This window comes from Poecilia formosa, unplaced genomic scaffold, assembly GCF_000485575.1.
Source record: "Poecilia formosa unplaced genomic scaffold, Poecilia_formosa-5.1.2 Scaffold885, whole genome shotgun sequence".
Taxonomy (NCBI): Eukaryota; Metazoa; Chordata; class Actinopteri; order Cyprinodontiformes; family Poeciliidae; genus Poecilia; species Poecilia formosa.
This window is the reverse complement of record NW_006800824.1, coordinates 31,947-48,503: the sequence shown is the minus strand read 5'-3', so window position 1 is coordinate 48,503 and position 16,557 is coordinate 31,947. Positions and strand designations below refer to the sequence as shown.

The window sequence follows — 16,557 nt, the reverse complement described above, 5'->3', positions numbered from 1 at the left end:
GTATTTTTACTCAAGTATAGGCAAAAAGCAGCCAACCAAGAAATTACTCCAGTAAGAGTAGAAAGGTATTTGGTAAAATGTCTACACAAGTACTGAGTAACTGATAAAATTATCAGTGATTTAATGACATCATCAGATGGAACAAAATGTAAAGTTATGTAGAAATTTTGGTATTATAAGGACCAAAAATGACAGTAATTCAGATAAGTCACAAAAAAATAACAAAATAAGGCAAAAGAAAATGTTTCCAAATCAGTTTCTTTCAATAAAAACTTATAAACTTTAACAGAAACTGCAGGTGTTTGTCTGGTGAATGTTTGGTTAAAACATGTTAGTTTTTCATTCAGTGAGGAGAAAATCCAGAAATTTTACTCAAGTAGATAATAAAATTACTCCAAATTACCTAATATTTTGTGTGATTCTGTAAATATAGGTTAGTTTACAAATAAACTGTAACTAATATAGAAAACTGAATTAATTTGAAGTCACGATTCTGAGCTCAAAGGCCGAATTCTGTGAAAAAAAGTCAGAATTTGTGAGATTAAAATCAGAATTTTGAAATAAAAGACAGAATTCTGAAAAAATAGTCAAAATTCTGAAATTAACATCAGAAATCTGAGACAAAAAGTCTGAATTTTGAGATTAAAGTCTGAATTTTGAGAAAAAACTCAACAAAAGCGAGTTAGCAGTAGGCATCTGTGTACTTCCTGTATGCCACGTCTAGTGATCTTATCTCTGTTTTTCAAAACAAATACTCCTGTTTTTCCCCCTCTGTGTGTGTGTGTGTGTGCGTGTGTGTGTGCGTGTGCCCTGTCCTCCAGCAGCCTGACAGGGTGAATTCCCCTGAGCGCCGTGACAGCCACCGCTTCACGTGCGGCCCTGTTGTTGCCACAGTAACCGCTGCCATGGAGACCGTCTCCCAGGAGCCGGGTGTATTTTTATTCACTCTCTCTGTCATAAAACAGGAGCGCTCACTCAGTGGGCGACCGCTCCACATTCAGTGGCGCTTAAAGTAGAGCCGGCTACACCAGACGCTTTTATAGCACCTGAATCAGAGCTGAGCTCCTGCAATCACTCACAATTAAACAATCACTCACACACACACACACACACACACACACGCACACACACATACGACTCTAGGAAAGAACCAGAGGCATCCAGGCGCACTTACTTTATGATTGCTGTGACAGCGAGGATAAAAATGAAAATCCAATGAGAAATGGACGCACAGGTGAGGCATGTAGTGAGTTTGTTTGTTCTGGTACCATTCAGTGGATAAACCAGTTGACAAATAGACGAGTGCCCAGACTGAACGGTGAGAGAAATGCTCCGTAATGCAGAGGTGTGATGATTTTTATTAGTTTGGAAATTGCTGCAAGCCAGTCGTTACTCACCCACTCCTACCCTTATCTCCTGTCAGATCTCTAATTACTAATTTTAACACCGCTGAGTCAAAGTGACTCCACTGATGTATGCAGGTTTGTTTCATGTAGCGCAGTTTAGCAAATTACATATTTGAACTGCTTCAGGACCATGGACAGGTCTGCTAACACATTATTATACAACTTTACATTTATGACAAAGTTTTCTTCAGATAAGATCTGGTTAGTACAGAAAATAATTAGGGCCACTGGAAAAGAAATCTGATATTTTTCTGACTTTTTTTTCTGAGAATTATGATGTTTATTTCAGAATTCTAGAAAATTTTCAAAAAATTCTGACTATTTTTTCAGAATTTTGCCTTTGATCTAAAAATTCTGACTTTTTTTCCACAGAACTCTGATGTTAATTTCAAATGTTCTCAGAATTCTGCTTTGATTACAAAATTCTGATTTTAATCTCAAAATTCTAACTAAAATCTCAGAATTCCTACTTTTTTCCCTCAGAAGTCCAACTTTCCTATTGTCGGAATTCCAACTTTCTCAGAACTCTGCTTTTGATCTCATAATTCAGACTTATTTTTCTAAGAATTCCGATGTTAATTTCAAATTTTCTCAGAATTCTGAGTTTGATTGCAAAATTCTGACTTTAATCTCAAAATTCTTACTTTTTATTTTCTCAGAAATCCAACTTTCCTATTATTGGAATTCCAATTTTCTCAGAATCCTGACAATAATTTCAGAATTCTGCCTTTGATCTCAGAATTCTGACTTAAATTCTGAGAAATTTAAGTCAGAATTCTGAGATTAAAGTCAGAATAGTCTGAATTATTATTTTATTTTTCTTTTTGGCCTTAATCCCCTTCCATGGGTCAGGTTTATTTGCTAACACAATGCCAGTAAAAGTAGTTTTGGTTGAAGACACATTTATGGCCCAATCCATGCAAAAACAAAACAAAAGAAGACACATCTGTCATGAAGATTGAGCTGGAATGTCTTTGGCTTTTTTAAGAGAAATACTTTCTCTGGTGGAACCAAAGCCCAGTCTGAGTGAACCAGGATCCGAGTGTTTTCCACTCGCAGCTGGTCCACTCCGGCAGGCAGCGAGGCTCCAGGTGGCACGTCTGTAAAAACTCAATGACCCTCAAACGCCGCATCTAAAAATAACAACGAGCCGACGCCACAGAAAGCAGAGCAGCTGACAGCTACCTGCACCTAAAATATGGCAATCAATTATGGCCAAACGCATGAATGGACAAATACATGAAACATTAAAATTGGTCAAACTGTTTCTCAGACTTCAGGTTCTTAAGTGAGATAAACGTTTGGGACGCTTCTGCTTTGGATGGCTTGAAGCGATAAATAATTTAGCATCAACTGTTATCAAGCTAACATGTTTAGCTATTATGGGTCAAAAGCTGCCAAAGTTTTCTGTTAGGTGATTTGTTGAAGTTTCTTCAGTTCTACAGGAAAAAATATTACATATACAATAACAGTGCATTTTCTGAATGATTATTGTCTTTATTGTGCTATTGCATATATATATATATTTTTTAGCATTTTCCAGACATTTATCAGAAAAAATCAGATAAAACAATAAAATATTTAAATTATGGAAAGTTTGTACCAATAAAAGAGAAAGCTGGAATTAAATAAAAAGCTTATTTAACAAGTAAATAAATCAAAACCTAGAAACAGAATGGATGTTGTTTTAAAAATGGAAATTCATTTTAATATGAAATTGAATAAAACAACATAAGATAAAAATCTGTATAAGTAGGTATTATATTAAGTAAATCTTCTAAATCAATGAATAAATCATATTTATCTCCTTAATCCTAAGTTTATTGGTCAATTTAAACAGTAAAAACTGAATATATTAATGTTTACATTATCAAAATTATAATAACATTTTAAGAGGAAAGTTTAAGCTGTCAACATTCTGTCTCCCGGCAACAGTGAGGAGTGAAATGTATCTGACCTTTGACCCAGTTTCATAAGTCAACTTTGAGGACAAAGATTAGCTGCAAAGACCCAAAATGTCAAAAAGATCATAAAATCTAAACTTACAGTTGTTTAAATTTGACATAATTAGAGTATTTCAGTTCATTTTCATTCAGTTAAACTACAGAAAATTAATTCAAAATCAAAGTAATCTCAGGAAGATATTTAAAAAAGGAGATATGTTCAGACATTTTGCAGCAGATTTGTGAGTTTTGGACTTTAGATATTATTGTTTGGACAACCGTATTTATCTAAATAATGATACAATCACAATTTATGAAATAAGAAATCAAAGATAAAACCAAAATCTGATTTTAAGACTCATTTTCAGCAGCAATCACAAAACTTAAAGCACACAAAACTGCATTTAATGTTATTTTAACATGTTTTAACATCAATTTGGCCAAATGAACTTTATTATATTTAGCAGGTGCAGTAATAATTTAAACATTCATGTTTCTGTGGTTTTCCACATTTGATGATAGTTTTACGTCTTTTCCTAAAAGTTTTCAGAAATTCAAACAAATGTTTAGCAGGTTTCAAACATTTCCAGATCAGGTTTTTTACTCCTCCAACTATTTCTGAGCGTCTTCATCTGCGCGTCTCTCTTTCTCCTCCCCATTTCCAGGCCACTCGTCTTTTTTTCTCGTTCTGTTTATCCTGGGTTGTGCTCAGTGGCCCAGTTCTTTCTGCCTCAGACGCCCAGCACATCTCCGCTTCCTCTCTTTCTTTCTTTTTCTCTTTCTTTCTTTCTTTGTTTCTTCCTCGTCTATTATCCCTCGCAGAGCTTCTTCCGCGTCTGTCTGTGTTTAACTTATTTTTTCTTTCCTTCATTTTCCATCTTCTACCATCTTGAATCAGGAAGAGTGCGTTCTTGTTTCGCTGCTGCAGATGTGTTTAAAATAAGATGATATTTTAATTTCCATGAGTCGAGTGTCTGGAAAGACAAACTTGTTTTTTTAGGCTCAACAGACCATAGAAAGTCACTTTTTTATTTCAGTAACTGTGGAAACTGATCATTTGGAGATGAATTAACTTAACAGAAATGTTTTTGGACATGCAGGAAAACCCAGGCCGGGATTCAAATCCAAAACCTTCTTATGCTAACAACTGTGTTACCATACGTTCCTGATATCACGCTACATTCTCTGCTGTACAAAAATCAGCACAACAGTTTTTATATTCTTGTTTACCGTAATTACTGCAAACATTGACTGGACGCAAAGTTTCTAAATAAGCTTTTAAACAAAGTGGTAAACTCTTAGAGCTGGGACTGATCAATATTGACATGAGTCTTGGATCTACGGAAGAAGATTTGAGCCAAATTCTTGACTTTTTTCTCAGAATTCTGACTTTAATTTCAGCATAAGGTAATTCTGAGATAAACTTTAAGCTGAAACAAATTATTTTTTTATCTCCTCACAATTCTGATGTTGATCTAAAAATTATGCATTTTTCTCTTAGAATCCTGACTTTAATGTCAAACTTCTGAGTTTTTATCTCAGATTTTTTTCAAATGTCCCTAATTGTCTTCCGTATTGGTCAGATACTGAGCAGAGTCCTTCGATCCAGATGGCATGTAGCTGCACGCCAAATGGCTGCTGTTTTTATTTATGTGCATAAACGATACATATTTTCAGGAATTTTTAAATTTTACTCTGCTGTTTTTACTGTTATTGAAAAGATATTGTCGTTTTTTTTTTTTTTTTTTACAGATTATGCTTCGCTCTTTGTCTCCCTCAGCGACATACTGTCACTTCTGCATCCTTTGTTGTGACACAACCTGTCATATTTGTGCTTTTCTCCATAAATGACATAAAACTGATTATTTTCCTTACATTAATGACACCATAATATCACAACTGGAACATAAATTACACAAAATCAGTTGAAGCAGTGTTTCAGTTTCGGTTCATGGACTTTTGATTTATTTATACAGATTTTTGTTAGGGGCAGGTAGACCACTTTTACACAAAATATATAAAAGTTAACATTACAGCTATACATGTTATATAACCTTATTTATATGTTTAGAAACACCTGAATAATGCTGATGTTTAACTGAAATTTGACCTATTGCTCGCTAAGTTCATGATGTTGATAATCTTTTTTAAAAGTACGTTTCTGACTTTATTTACTTAAAAACTAGTTAAATCCTACTTTGTGGAGCTGTTTCTTTAATCTCAGAAATGGTGTAACTTCACTTTCCTCATGAATAAATAAATACTAACCTGCTTTCATCAGGCATTCAGACACTTTTACTTATTAACATGTTAATGATCAAACTTATAAATAATAAATATAAACTGGTAGATCATGACTAAATACATTCAAACCAGGAAATGAGGATCCAATCATTTTACAGATAACCGATGACATCATACTGACTGTAACATTACTGATTAAAAATGGTTGAATCTTTAATATTTTTGACGACAGTCCAGTGGTTTAAATGAAGTCAGAGGAAGAACGGACATGTAAAACGTTATTTGTAAGAAAACTGCATTTTCTTTAAAACAATAAAGGTTAAAGGTCAAAGCAACTCAAAAACATCAACCAGCTGGATCACTGCTAAGCTACAGTCACAGAAAACCAAATGACCCAAATTTTATTTATTTTTTCCCATATTCATGTTTCCCATGAAATCATAATTCGGCACCAGAGGAAGCCAGACGAGGTAAATCCGGATGTAAACAATGACTGAAAGTTATAATTGAGAGAGCAGTCTGTGAGAGAAACGACTCCTGGCTCAAACCCCACACAGACTCCTGCATCAAAAAGCCGCTGATGTTTGCCTTTAATTGTCTTGTGACGGTTTTATCAGCTCCTATTACTGAATAACTTTAAGATAAATCCTTAAACATGATCATTTCTGAAACACATTCTTCCTCTGCACATGCAGATCGTTTTGTCTGATTGCGTCATTATTCAATCAAAATTAGAATTGTAGCTTATTTAAAGCTTTAAATATGTTATCGTTCAATCATTTTCTCCTGTACATCAGGTTTAACAGTCTCCAGATGTTTAAATCTGGAGCTCCTTTTCAAATCGATAATGCATGTCAATAATTTGTCTTTAATTGTAAATTTTACTTTTTGTCTGTTCAGAATAAATAAATAAAATAATAGCAGGGGTGTCAAATTAGAAATTGGAAGCAAATCCACATTTTACGCAAAGGAAAACTGATCAAAGAAAACAATAATCTACATTAAAACTTACTTCTAAACGCTGAAAGCTGACAGAGGAAAGCTTAGTTTGCAAACAATCATCTTCATATTTAGCGCCTCATATCCTGCTGATCGAGGCTCTTCCTGTGTCAGATGTGTGAATTTGGGGTTGAAGCTGAGCTGCATTTCTTGAACAATCTCTCTTCCAAAGATTGTCTCATAACTGGAAAATAGCATCAAAACTTGGCAGGTATTAAAAAAGGACTTGAAAAACAGAAACAGAGATTTCTCAGCGTCCTAAAAAAAAAAGTGCTGATATTTTTATTGCAGGAGGAAAAAGGAAAAGTTGTATTTTTGTCCCAACACTGCCAGATGCAGCCTGAAGCGGGGATCCTCTAAACGGAGCGCTGCCTCTTCACTTCATGCATGATGGGGTTAAACAGTTCAGCGCTGGAGCGCCGCCTCAAGCCTGCAAGGCAACGGTGTCAAACTGAAGGTCCGGGGGCCAAATCTAGCCCACCACAGCTTTTTATGTGGCCCTAAAGCAGGGGTGTCTAACTCATTTTCATTTTGGGCCAAATCAAGATCATGAATGTTCTTAAAGGGGCCAGTTGTGGCAGAACGTATTGATATAACTGTTAAAATATAAATCAATTCTTAAGATTAAATCACATTGAAAATCTTTTGGGTCCCTACAGGACTTAGCGATTGTTTTTGTGATTTTTTGCAATAAAAATCAAAGTGCTTGAAGTACTAATTTATAAATATTTGCACTTTTTATGACTTGCCATATCATTATGGATTATAACTTGACATCAAATGAGGCAGAAGCAGCTGTTAGTAGAAGAAAGAAATACTGTAAACAATTACTTAGATCCAAAAATCTGCAATAAACTCACAATTATGTGTGAAATAGTGCAGCGATTTGTTGATTTTGTGTGAATTTCCATGATGTAATTTGGTAGTAAACAGATAAAAACTTCTTTAATTAGATTGATAAAATAATATTTAAGCACGCTGTTATTTTGACGGTTCTGTTTATGTCACTTCAGAGTCCAGAGGGCCACATAAAGATCTGTGGCGGGCCGGATTTGGCCCCCACACCTTGAGTTTGACACACACGCTGTGAAGGAACGACTCATCTGTGACGATGAAACAGCAACAGCATCATAACTCACACGACATAAGATAATGTTATGCTTGAATTACTCAAAATGTCAAACTAAACAGCAAAAACTCATAAGAGTACGAATTTACTGCTGCTATGATTCAACAAAAACATTTTATTGGTTATTTCAACATGTTAGAGATCAAGAATATTGATCATAATGGATACAACTTATTTGTCCAAACTTAACAAACATTCATCTTAAAAGCAAAATGGTCCTTTAATAGATTTATTTTTAGATTTATTTTTATGTGTAGTGACGGCACTTGGCAAAATGGGTGACACTTCATTTGAAGGGGTGTGCATATCACTGACATGACTCTGTCATAAACATGACATAACTCCTGTCATGAAAGTCATAAAGGAGTCTTTATGAATGTTTATGACTGTTGTCATGAAGTGTCATTCGGTAAATAATGACACATAATGACAAAGTTGCTCTAAAAGTTGCATTGAAAGTCCATTAAAAGTGCCAACTTTGCATTAAAAGTGTCATTATTTACCTCATGACACTTCATGAAAACTGTCATAAACATTCATAAAGACTTCTTTATGTTCATGACAGGAGTTATGTCGTGTTTGTGACAGTGTCATGTCAGTGATATGCACAGCCCTTCAAATAAGGTGTTACCGCAAAAAGTTTCAATTGATGATGATTTTGTATTTTTGTGATTTTTGAAGTAAAAGCACTTTGCACTGCCTTTTTGCTGAAATGTGCAAAACAACAAAGCTCGATTGATTGATTGATTCTGAATTCAACACAAAATGAACAAATGTCTCCAACATCCATCTGATTTAGAGTAATCAAAGCAAAGTGAGAAATAAAACATATTTGTTGGTGATTTTTCACACTTAAAGACTGATAAGTTTCAGTTTGATGCATCTATAAAAACATTGCTAATGTTGATGCCACCCTGCAGCCTTTCTCTAAATATCACAAAAAATAATCCATATAAGCACAAAAAAACAGATTGATAACATTAATCTGAAAATAATATCAGATTTTTGGCTTTTATTTCAAATTCACCAAATTTTAACCTGGAATAAGGAAGAAACTCCACTGAAAATTTTAGAAAATGCCACCGTAGCCACATATAAACGCTTGTTTGGCAAAGACATGACTGTCATTGACAGACTTTAATTTGTAGCAGCTGCCAAACTTAGACGCACATAATGGACAGAGAAGCTGTTTTAGCCACAGCGGTTTTATTAGATTATGTTCACACGCTGCTGCCCAAACAACTTATTTAAAAACTGAGCCACACACACACACACACACACACACACACCGATGTCTGGAACCACAGCATCAGGTCTTTCAGATGTTTACCTAAAAGCATAGTGATGATCTGAGGTTGCCACTAAAAAATTTATGTTTTTTAGTGTATTTGGTTTATGCAAAGTGAAATCATGAATATTAAGCCCCAAATAAACAATGAAGCAACATTAGAATAAAGTCTGAGCACTTAAATGGTATTAAAGCTAAATAAAGGAGAGAAAACCACTTTATCTGAACAATCACCAGCAACAGGGTTCATCAGACAACAACAATCTGGATTGAGACCAAATCACTTCAGACTGACTTATTATTGAACTAATTAGAATGGAAGTGTTGCCTATAAAAACATGTTCATCACATTTTTGCACAAAATCTTTCTAAAAAATATATTTCTGCCTCTTCTGAGCTCCTTTTCAGATGGAGCTGTTTTATGGCCTCTGTCACTTTAAATCCAAATAATCTGCTGTTGACGACGCCCCCCCAACTCAACATTTACGGTAATGTGTGACAATGGCTGCAAACAGATACGCAATTACACATCCGTACATCTTTGAAAAGCAAAAGAGGAGCCTCCTGCACAACCAATGATTTCTGGTTGTGCAACAGCAAAATGCTTGTGTTTTCCAGCAGCCATTGTACAGCAGTAAAACTTGCAGAACAACCATGCAAGAGCTCTGCTTGGGTTGCTAGGTAACGCCGCAGGGCAAGTGACTTAATAATTTTCAGACACCAAAAATCATTCATTCATTGCCTAAAAAACAGCTGGCTGTTTTTAGAGGAAGTAGAAATCAAAATGGAAGTTAGAAAAATGATCAAAATGTGAATTTTGCTAAATGAGTTCCCTTTAATGACTTTGTATAAAGATGCAATGTGTGCATTTAAAAGAAAGTGACAGACATCTAGTAATAGTGCTAAAAGTTTAGTGAAATTCACATTTTAAATGAGGGGTGACCAAACTTTGTTACGTCGGCCAAAATTGTAGATTCAAAAGTAAAAAAACCCCAACCTAAATCAAGCAAACAAACCAGTCTGATTTTTATTGCACATCCAAAATTTTAAAGGATTTTCCCACCTGTCTCTCAGAGCCTTCGCAGATAGAGAGAAGGAGGACATTTCCACCAAAATCTGAGAAATTTTGTGATTAATCTCAGAAATATTCTAGAGCTTGAACATTTACTGGAAAATGTTTAAGAGGGAATAAAAGCTGATTTGCAGCGTTTTCGTAAAAGTCTCTTGGTTTTATCTTTCATTAAAACTTGATTCTAAAAACTATTATACAAATTCTTTGTGTTGCACTTTACATTTCCTTCAGTAAGAAAATAATGTTGGTAACATTTTTTACCCTGATTCCAAATTAAAAGTCTGCATCTGCATCTACAAATTTGTATCCTTTTTGAATTGCAGTTGGAGGTCGCACAAAATCAGTCCAAGGGCCACGCGTGGCCCCCGGGCCGCATGTTGGACACCCCTGCTTTAAATGACGCTGCCAAACCTGCAGGATGGTGAAACCAGGATGGAGTTTCAGGTTCACCTTCACCTGAAACTCCCTCTCAGTGCACACTGTGAGACCTGCTGCTATCTGGAACAACCTCTCCATCTTTCTGTCATCCCTCTCTCTCTCTCTCTCTCTTTGGCCAGGAGTCAATCCCTCTTTCCTCCTGCCAGCTGATAGCCGTGCATGACTGTCTGCATCTCTATTCATGCGTTCACTCCATCTATCACCTGCTGCTGCCTCTGTCACTCCCCCATCCTCCTGTTTTGCCTCCTCTCTCTCCATAAAACAGATAACATACTTTCTTCTTCAGCTTGCAGAGAGATTTTTTTTTCTGAAGGTCACCTTAACACACGTGTGTCAAAGTCAAGGTTCGGGGGCCAAATCTGGCCCACCGCAGCTTCTTATGTGGCCAAAGCAGCTTTGTCATACTCATTCTCATTTTGGGCCAAATTAAGGTCAGGAAACTTCTTAAAACTCCAGCTGTGCAAGAATGTATTGATAAAATAAACTGTTAAAATATAAATACATCTTTAAAATTAAATTATATTCAGTCCCTCAAGGATTTAGCGATTGTTTTTGTGATTTTTTTGCGATAAAAATGGAAGTTTTCGTGGTACTAATTTATAAATATTAGCACTTTTTATGACTCGCCGTATCATTATGGATTATATTTTGACATCAAGTAAATCTGAAGCAGCTGTGTAGTAGAAGTGAGAAATACTGCCACCTGCAGGTGGGAGGAAACAATCACTTAGATGCAAGAACCTAAAATAAACTCACAATTATTTATCAGCGCGAAAAAGTGCAGGGATTTATTGGTTTTATGTGAATTTCCACAATGTAATTTTGTAGTAAACAGATAAAAACTGCTTTGATTAGATTGATAAAATAATATTTAAGCATGCTGTTATTTTGATGGTTCTGTTTATGTTACTTTAGAGTCTAGAGGGCCACATAAGAAGCTATGGCGGGCCGGATTTTGCCCCCGGGCCGTGAATTTGACACGAATAGAGCCATCAAGATAACAGCATGCTTAACTATTATTTTATCAATCAAATCAAAGCAGGTTTAATCTGCAAATTACATCAACCAGTCCCTTGTGTTTCTTGTAGAAATTCATACAAAATCAACAAATCCCTTCACTTTTTGAGCTACAATTGAGAGTTTATTGCAGATTTTTGGCAAAACATTTGAAAAATATCGGTTCTAAGTGACTGTTTCCTCCCACCTTCAGGTGGCAGTATTTCTCCTAACAGCTGCTTCTGCCTCACTTGATGTTAAGTTATGATCCATAATGATACGGCGAGTCATAAAAACTGCAAATATTTACTAATTAATACCACAAACACTTTGATATTTATTGCAAAAAATCACAAAAACAATCATGAAATGCTGAAAGGACTAAATTTTACTTAGAACGTATTTATATTTTAACAGTTTTGTTAAAACGCAGCCGGCCCTTTAAGAACATTCTTTCTCAACATTGGACCATATTTGAAAGTTTTCCCCACTCACTCCGACTCAGCTTTCATTTGCATAAACAGCCTTTAGTATGTTTAATCCCGAAAGCTTTCTTTAACAGGCCATGAAAATTGCATGTTGAACAGTTGCCATAGTAACTAGAGACTCAATTGCCCCGAAATTACCATAAAACCCTAATTAAGGAGAACTGGCTCTGGGCTTATCTTTTAGCAACTGTGCCAAAACGACCCCACAGGTGAGCAGAACGGACCGGGAGGGGAAGCAAACCGTGATGTTTAACGTTGTGAAAAGCTGTGTTTCATGTAGATGCAGTGCAACTCGAAGCAGGTGTGAAATGTGTGAGGAAAGGGGAGTCAGGTGGTGAAACCTCACGAGTTTGCACAACAGACCCTGCGTACTGGAACAAACAACTCTCTGCCAATGCGTGAATAATTTTGTTCTTTTGCTCTTACGACGCTGGTTCTAAAGAGTAAAAACAAATAAAAATGGCAGCTTTGCTTTAACAGCGCACAGCTTATGAATGTAAGTTATTTGTTATGAAAACCAGCTAAATCCGGGGTGTCCAAAGTGTGGTCCAGGGGCCATTTGTGGCTCTTGGACTGATTTTGTGAGGCCCCCAAATGCAAATCAGAAATAGTACAAATTTGTCCCGCAGATGCAGATGGAGACTTTTAATTTGTAATTAGGGTAAAATACAACACAAAGTATTTGGTTTTTATAGTCAAACCTTGACAAAAGGTAAAACCAGGAGACTTTTATTGAAAACTTTCTGCAAGAAAATCAGCTTTTATTCTTTCTTAAACTTGGCTAAATACAGCAAAATTTTGAAAGAAAGTGACCCAAATCGTGGATTATTACTAAAATTAATCAAATGCAAAAGAAACTGAAAACTAGATGTTTTTCTGTTAATTCATCAAACGTAAAATCTGCTTTGGCACTTTAGGGACATTGTAAGACAAAAAAACTAGTAAATATCTGCCAAAAACTCAGAAAGTTTTAGACTAGTCCCAGAAACTTTCTACAAAAAACAAGGAAATTTAAAAGAAAGAAAATTACATTTTTAGATTTCAAAAAACTTGTAAATTTCTGAAATTCAAATGTCAAAAATTTTCTTTTGAAAAATTTTCCAGAAAATGTTCAAGCGAATGTTTGGAGGAAGTTTACACCTTGTTTTCTACCAACAAAGACCCTGAAACACTGTCAGAAAAATCTCTCTCAAGTTTTTGATGCATAATAAAAATCAGGCAACTGCAATTGCTTTGTTTTAAGTTGTTTTCTCGTTTTGTTTTGTTTTTTTTATTGGACCACAACAACTTTTGAATCTACAATTTTGGCCCCAAAGTTTGCACAGTCCTGAGCAAAACGCTGTGTGAAAAATATTTTAATGGTTGCAGAATATGAATCAATGTAGAATGTGGAATAGAAAAACATTTCACCAAATATTTTTGGTCTAATTTCTAGTGCAAATATGTTACTGCACTTGAAAAACTAACTTTTTAGGTTATTGTAAAATACGTTTTTCCCTTGTTATAAATGAAAAAATCTCCCAATGGAACAAGTATTTTTCATTAATTTTAAGGACTTATTGACTTAAAAAGGCTCCTAAATCTATTACTTGTAAACTTCCAAGTGTACTAAGATATTTGCACTAGAAAGTAGTCCAAAGTTGTTTTGTAGTATTTTGTGTTTTTGCAGTGAAGCAGGTGGCTGTAGCGATGAGTTTGGAACGACAGACGAATCGTTTTCAGAGTAAAGCCGAGCAGGTTCCCTGTCTGGACGGAGACAGGAGGGGTGTGTGATCCGAGAGGATCCGCCGGTGGGAAACCAACGAGTCACGACACGGAGCGGAAAATGTTTTAAAGTCGTGCCGAAGTCACTGAGATGTTGCTTTAACGAGGCAAAGCCAGGCTGGATGGCCAGGAGGAGTGAGAGACTTCACTCCCACATACCTGCACTGCTTGGAACGGCTAAATCACGATTCAGCTGCTTTCATTGCTTGCATTTACTACCTTATTGTGCTATAGCTGCAAAACATATTTCATACTTCAATAACGGATGAAGATAATTAAAGGAAAATTAGATTTTCTGGTTCTTTTTACTCTTAAATGTGATTTAATTAATATAAATGCTCAAAATTTAAGTCAAAGCAACAGCTAAAGTCTTTATTTTGTATCAAAATCTTCAAATATCCAAAGCATCAGTGAATCAGGATTCACAGATTTAGGAAATAATTTATTGTCATATCATTTATCATTTATCATTTATCGTGATTTGTTTTTTATTGTGATAAGATTTTGATTTATCGCTACCATTAAAACCAATTAATGATGCCTAGAAACTTCTAAAACTGTCTTTTTTATTTTACCTTTTTTGTTTTGCTTTTTGCTTAATGAAAACATAAATAAACATCAATAAAGTTGAAAATATGATTAAATGAAACTATCAGTTTAGCGATATATGACCAGTGTCCAAAGCGCATTATAAATGTTTTTGTGTGACTGTAATTATTGTGACACACAGTTGTAGTAATAGTTACCTGAAAAAGTATTAATAGTCCATATTGTCCATTAGTACCATGACCACCACATAATCCAATAATAAAACGATGTTTTAGTCAGAGCAGTGACTGCTGATTGTACAGTTATGTTTAATAATCTCTGCCTTTCGTGCTGTTTTAAAGTTGCTGCATGGGGACAAATAAAGTGACCTGAGTTAAACTGAGGTCTGCATAACGTCGCAGTGATGAGGGTTTTCTGCATGGCGTAGGCATGTTCTTTCTCTGCATCTCCCAGGAGTAATCTGGCTTCCTCCCACAGTCCAGAAACATGCAAGTTGGGTTAATTAGTCTCTCTAATTGCCCTTGGGATTGAATATTGTGTGTTTCTTTAATTTGTGTGGACATATTTACTCACTGATTATGTCAAAGCAAGCATGTGGAGTAATTTTTTTGCGATATTAAACTGAATCTTCACGTAGATAAAACCAGGGGCTCCAAAGCTGAAAAGCCCACTTTGCTGCACCCAAATCAGCTTTTATTCTTATTATACATGGCTAAATACAGCAAGAGTTTGAAAGGAAGTGACCCAAGTTACTGGAAAAATTACTTAGTCAATTAAACCCAAAAGAAACTGAAAACTATGTTTTCTTTTAATACAGCAACCATGCAAAATCTGCATGACTATGGTCACTGTAGGGGAAAAAGAGAAAAAAAGTATTAAATATAAAAAAAATTCAGAAATTTTGAGAGTAATTTTCTACAAAAAACAAAGGATTTTTCTTTTGAAAAATGTTCCAAAAAATGTTCAAACTCTTGAAGATTTCAGAGATTAATCACAAAATTTCTGAGATTTTGGCAGAAATTTACTCCTTTATTTCTAACTTCAAACACACGTCAGAAAAATCCCTTTCAAATTTCAAACTCCTTCAACTTCACATTTATGTGCTACTTTGTGTTGGTTTATCACACAATATCCCAAATGAAATGCAGTGAAGTTAGTGCAGATATTGCACGTTAAAGTCTGAAGGAACATGCATAAACGTTTCTGAATTTCCTAATTAGGCAGAAATCCCTGTAAATTAGGGGAGCGCGGTTCTCTTTGTGTCTTTCTTGAAGTTTGCCTCAAAGTACACAGCTTTTCCAAATTAAATTAAGGATCCAGTGAACCTCTAACTGATTACCTTCTCTTTCACAGCTCCAACAATATCGACTGTTGAAGCCGCTTCAGTGTCAACAAGTAATTAACTTGTGTGGGAGTAAAACTTGGGTATCTGTCCTTTGTTAGTACACAGAGCTGGAGCAAATATTAAAAGGATTTGGTTGTTGGACGGTCATAATGTATTTATAGTACATGGTATTATAGGTATTAACGTCTCTAAATAAAAAATGCATCCAATTTGTGGTTTGCTGCACACTAAATGATGAGAAGTAGCAGCGAAAAAGTCAGGAAGAGGAAAGAAATGAGGAAAAATTCTCAGAATCCCAGAAGCAGCCGTATTGATTTTCCAACTTAAAGTGCAAAATAATTTGTTGTGATTTTTTAAATCTGCTCTGCAATAAATTAAATAATAAAGAAGTGGCAATTTTTTGTCTTAATTAAAGGTGGACAATTACCTAACTAAAGACATTTGTTTTGTTTATTTGGTTTATAAAGTATTTTATTCTATTCCAAAATTATTCTATTTTTGAATAAAAAATATAATAAAACAGTAATTGGCAGCTCAACTGCCTAACTTTTTAAAATAATCCTCATCTAATAACCAAGTTTAATATAAATAATATTTTTTTTTTCTTTTTTAGTAAAATGTCGCTGCCATATTCACTATGAAATTAAAATAAAAAAAATAATGAAATAAAAAATAGTCACAACTATATAAAAGAAACATTGTGCGTAAACAGAGCTGATTGGCTCAACAATTAGCAGCTCCACCAATCCCAGACGAGACCCCTGTTTTTGAGCTCAGCCAGGAGGAAGGAGAACTAAAATTAAAAACTCTCTCTTTTTGGCCAGAATGGGCAAAAAGGGCCAGAATGGCCAGAAAGAGCCAGAATGACAGGAAAGGGCCAGAATGACAGGAAAGGG

The 16,557-nt window shown here is 35.1% G+C and overlaps 1 protein-coding gene across 3 annotated transcripts in view; it reads right to left on the bottom strand.

Annotated features, from left to right (window-relative positions):
* LOC103131967 (leucine-rich repeat-containing protein 7-like) overlaps window positions 1-16,557 on the bottom strand; it is a 54,827-nt gene that overhangs the window by 21,978 nt on the left and 16,292 nt on the right. Inside the window, exon 1 of one of the 3 annotated variants that reach the window (XM_016667048.1) lies at window positions 6,606-6,741. The exons of the other annotated variants lie outside the window; for them this stretch is intronic. Within the exon in view, the coding sequence (XP_016522534.1) occupies window position 6,606 (1 nt within the window). The 5' untranslated portion in view covers window positions 6,607-6,741. Of the gene's footprint in view, window positions 1-6,605; window positions 6,742-16,557 lie in introns of those variants that run through there. 3 annotated transcript variants of the gene reach the window in all.